Source organism: Triticum aestivum, chromosome 2D (genome assembly GCF_018294505.1).
Source record: "Triticum aestivum cultivar Chinese Spring chromosome 2D, IWGSC CS RefSeq v2.1, whole genome shotgun sequence".
Lineage (NCBI taxonomy): Eukaryota > Viridiplantae > Streptophyta > Magnoliopsida > Poales > Poaceae > Triticum > Triticum aestivum.
Window position 1 is genome coordinate 464,088,074 of NC_057799.1, and position 4,213 is coordinate 464,092,286.

At 57.1% G+C, this 4,213-nt stretch overlaps 1 protein-coding gene across 1 annotated transcript; it reads right to left on the bottom strand.

Annotated features, from left to right (window-relative positions):
- Positions 1-303: 303 nt before the first annotated feature.
- On the bottom strand, positions 304-1,992 carry LOC123049583 (benzyl alcohol O-benzoyltransferase). The gene is made up of 2 exons (XM_044472477.1): positions 1,482-1,992; positions 304-1,325 (listed from the first exon to the last, which is right to left on the bottom strand). Exons 1-2 carry the CDS (start codon positions 1,923-1,925, stop codon positions 405-407), a joined length of 1,365 nt encoding a protein of 454 aa, XP_044328412.1. The 5' UTR covers positions 1,926-1,992; the 3' UTR covers positions 304-404.
- Positions 1,993-4,213: the final 2,221 nt, after the last annotated feature.

A 4,213-nucleotide genomic window follows, 5' to 3' on the forward strand; every position in this document is an offset into this window, starting at 1 on the left:
CATAAAATCCACACTTGTTTACATGAATTCGTTCGGTTGATTTGAGTTGTTGTGAAAATGTATACGGCTAGCGTTGAATGGCTGCCTTCCGCATCCGTGTCCGCGGACTGGTCCTCTCCATCCGCGAACGGTGCAGGAGTTTTTTGCGGGTTGCCGTTGAAGATGCCCTAAGAACGAATAAAAAATAAAGTGGTCTAAGTGAATAGTATCTCCTAAAACCAACTACACTTTAGAAAGCCAAATCATGTTACGTATGCTTATTTGGATCCGAAATTATTGTTTGATATCCTCAAAAAAAAGAAATTATTTGTTTGAAATGTTCCACAAGGAAAAGTGATTACGTTAGGATTTTATTTTATTTTTGAGAGAGAGAATGTTAGGAGTTGTGCTATCAGATTACATTCCTACATCCTGGACAGCACGGCCAACTCCACGCCACTAGAACGCCCACGGTGCGAAGAAGCCTCCGAGAGCCCCGCGCGCACATTGGCCGCGAACCTCTCCATGGCGCGCGGAGGCAGGCACATCGGCACGGTGATCCCCCCGCCGGCCGCAGGAATGTGGAAAGTGGCCAGCGTCGTCGTGGCCGGCCCGCCATACACCGGAAGGCCCCACCCGAGGTCCACCTCGTGCAGGTTCGACTTGGTGAGATCCGTCACAAGATACGTCCGCGCCGTCGTGAACCGCGGCCGCCCGCGCAGCACCAGCGCGTCGGCCACCGACTGCGCGTAGTCGTCGGCGGCGACCCGCGCCTTCGCGGCCACGATCAGCTCCACGGCGTGGCCCAGAGATCCCGAGCAGAGCTCGCCGGCCGTCGTCCGCGCCACGCCGAAGGTGAGCGCGTTCCCGTAGAACCCCTCGGGGAGCGGGCGGCCGCGCTTCCCGCGGGCGTTCACCACGAACATGAACCGCACCTCGTCGCCGGGCTCGTAGCCGAGCGCCGAGGTCCGGCAGCGCCACGCGAACGCCGACAGGAGCAGGAACCGGGAGCACCTCGACCTCATCTGCGGCGGTAGCTGGTCCCTCAGCGAGGACAACTCCTCGGGGCCGAAGAGGAACGCCCGGTGCACGAGCACGGCGCCCGGACGGAGCTTGTCGTTGGCCGCGTCAGCCGCCAGCTCGTACTCGGGGTGATGGTAGATGGGGCACGGGGGGTCGCGCGCGTCGAGCAGCTCCCTCGCCCACACCGGCCGCACGCTTGGCGCCTCCATGCCGCCCGCCAGCTCGCTGACGGCCTGCAGGAACTGCGTGACGCCCGGCGCGTCCACCAGGTTATGGCACACCTGGATGCCTAACACGAAGCCTCCGCACCTCAATCTCGTCACCTTCATATGCCATCATGCATGGTGCATGTCAGTGTCACGTAGAACAAATTACAGACAAATCAACATGTTCTCAAGCATGCGCCACCAATTCTTCAACCCTAACCTAGTTATTTTAGAAAGAAAAATAATTCTTCAGCGCGTGCACCCAAGACTTACTTGAACGTAGAGCAGTGGCCGGTCGACGACGACGGCGGAGTTGCTCTCCGGCAAGCACAGGAGCTGGCCGGCGCAAGGGACCGGCGGGCACAGCCTGTCGCCGAACTCGTCCAACGCGACGTCCGCGTCGGCCTGGACGAACCACACCCCCTCGCCGGTGCAGTCCACGGCGAGCTTCCTGCCGGGCAGCTCGCGGAGCCGCCCGGCTATGGGGTAGTAGTGCACGAGCGCCGCGGCCAGCCCATCGCGTACGACCCTGGCCGGGTCGGCGCGCGGCCGCGAGGGGAGGCCCCGGTAGAAGTAGATGACGGAGCGGTAGAACCGGAGGCTCTCCTGGTCGTCGAGGTCCGAGAGCCGCTTGAGCTCGCGCGGCGTCGGCCCGGCCGGCGCGACCAGCTCCGGCTCGCCGCGGCGCGCCACGAATGCCAGGGACGTGGCGACCATAGTAGCTAGTAGCGCTAGATCACCGGTTTAAGCCTGCTGCTGCTGCTTAGTTAGCCTTGGACGTGGATCGTAGTCGATCGTCTAGTGTGCGTCTATGAGCGTACGAACATCCAGATATATAGGAGCGGTGGGTCGGGTTTACGGCTTTACGCTGTGAAGAATTCCTCGTGGTTTGGTCGCCGGTGGCGAAGCAAGAAGATGGGAGTGTGATATGAGAATTGTTCAGCGCGTGAGTCGTCGTGGGTGGTACTTTGGTCGCCTAGTGCGGCAAACATGCTTTTGGTTGGGCCGAGGATGCGCGCGTGAGCATAATTTACTCGCAAACCTTTCACGTGCTTTGACAGATCTCCTGGATGGCTAGTAAGTGTAAGACATGTTTTCATGTCATTGATGATTTGGGCTCTAACTTTTCACAAGAGAAAGAAGTAGGTGCGCCATTTGGCAGGATTTTCACGGCTGTGGTTGTTGGTTTCACGCATGAAATGCCTAAGATATTTAACGACTGTTAAAGTGCTGCTTGAGTGCTGATTAGACGGGACTTCCCTATGCATGAATGTCATGATTAACTCTGATTTAGCTAATTCTACCTGATTTTGTTGAATTTTCAACGTAAATATTTTTGACCTGGTGAGGAACTTGAATGTAGTCCAAAACATAAGCCAGCGAGTTTTGCTTCGGTACACCGGCCCCCTCTTGAATATTTACACGAATCTTAAAGTTACTTAAAATTTACCGAAGCAAAACTCTGTTGTATATATACAATGCTTGACCTAAAACTCTATTTGGCAAGGTATTATGATGGAAATTAGTGGGTTCATTTATGTGGCAGAGCAGTAGACGTGGAGGCAGACTGTACTGTACGTTGTGCAGAGACGTGGAATTATGAATAAGGATGGGTGACCAGATAAGAAGAGTAAAAGGCTACTGTACAAAATGCAGATCGAGATCAAATGCACCAGCAAGCGTGTAAGTAATCCAGCAATGGGGTAGGTAGTCTCATATGTTCAAGTTCAACGCCTGGTTTCTCTTTTCCGCATACGTACCTTGGCGTCTTTCGTTAGCAGTTGACGGCTGCGTTTTTTCCTTTTTCTTTTTCTGTATGCATCTCGTTTTGGCGCCTGGGCCATTAGGGTCCGTCTATGTCACGTCTAGATGTGAGATATTATCTCATATCTAACTCCCTCTCACATCTAATTTCCACATCCTTAATTTTTTTTTTAAAGTCTTCATGGATTTGTTTTGTCCCTAAGGGTGAGGGAGTTAGATGTGAGATAATATCTCACATCTAGATGTGAAATAGTTGTGCTTTTAAGATTTTGCAGCAAACCAAAGAACACGATTTTGCACCAGTCCTCTCCTCCCTCGGCCGGTCGGCCCTCGCTAGCTCCGTCGATGCTGGTGCGATTCCGGCTAGTCAGCACAAACGCTGAAGTCACTAGAGACGCTGCGTTTTGACGAGCGTGGTCGGACCGGCGAAACCGTTCCTGGTCCAAAGAGAGGAAGGGTCGTGGTCGTGCTCCCACCTGCCGTGGAAACTCCGACGATGTTGATTTGATTCCAAAGTGGCGTCAACGCGACTAGGAATTAAGCAGGTAAGAGCATCACCACTCGTTTGCGGGCAGGAGGCATTTTTTTCGCCGCTTGGGGGCTGCCGGCGAGAATTTTGGCCTAGGGAGGGGGCAAAAAATTTCACTCGTTGCGCCCCCCACGAGCAGTGTTGGGCTCCCTCGGAGGCAGCGGCATTTCGTCGAGCATCTTGACTGCGGCGGCGTCGACGACCTCCAGCCAGCGGAGGTGCGCGAGCGTCGACGGGGAAGGAGGCGATGAGAAGCTCGAGGAGACATCCAGCAGCCGGCAGCCGACGTCGAGTCGCAGATCACGCCCAGGAGCAACTCAGGTCGGGGCTCCGCGCGCACCGGGAGAGCCGGTGCCGGCATGGCATCGCGGCGCCTGCGGTGCACTAGAAGTACAGCGCCCCGAGACGGCCAACGGCACCGGGCTGCTCTGGTTCGCATCACTGGCACCGGCATGGCGCGCTCCCTGCTCCCGGTGATGCGCTCCTCTTCGCCGCCAGCGCCGCGGTGGGCGCCCTGCTGCTGCTCACACTGGCCTCGCCCTTCTCTCCGCCCGCCATGCTGCTGCTCCTCTTCGCCGTCGGCGCCGCGGTAGGCGTTGTAACTTGCCGCGGCCCCGCCGCGCCAGCCTCCTCCCGGGCCGCGCACCGGCTCCCGCGCGCCGTCGCGTCACACCTTCGCCTGCGCCGCGCCAGGCTCCTGGGCAGGCCGCCC

What these genes read in the sequence shown, in the direction of transcription:
- LOC123049583 (XM_044472477.1), bottom strand. Translation starts at nt 1,925, where the DNA reads ATGGTCGCCACGTCCCTGGCATTCGTGGCGCGCCGCGGCGAGCCGGAG. An exon ending in GGCCACTGCTCTACGTTCAA is followed by an intron (nt 1,326 to 1,481) that starts GTAAGTCTTGGG and finishes TGGCATATGAAG; the next exon opens with GTGACGAGATTGAGGTGCGG.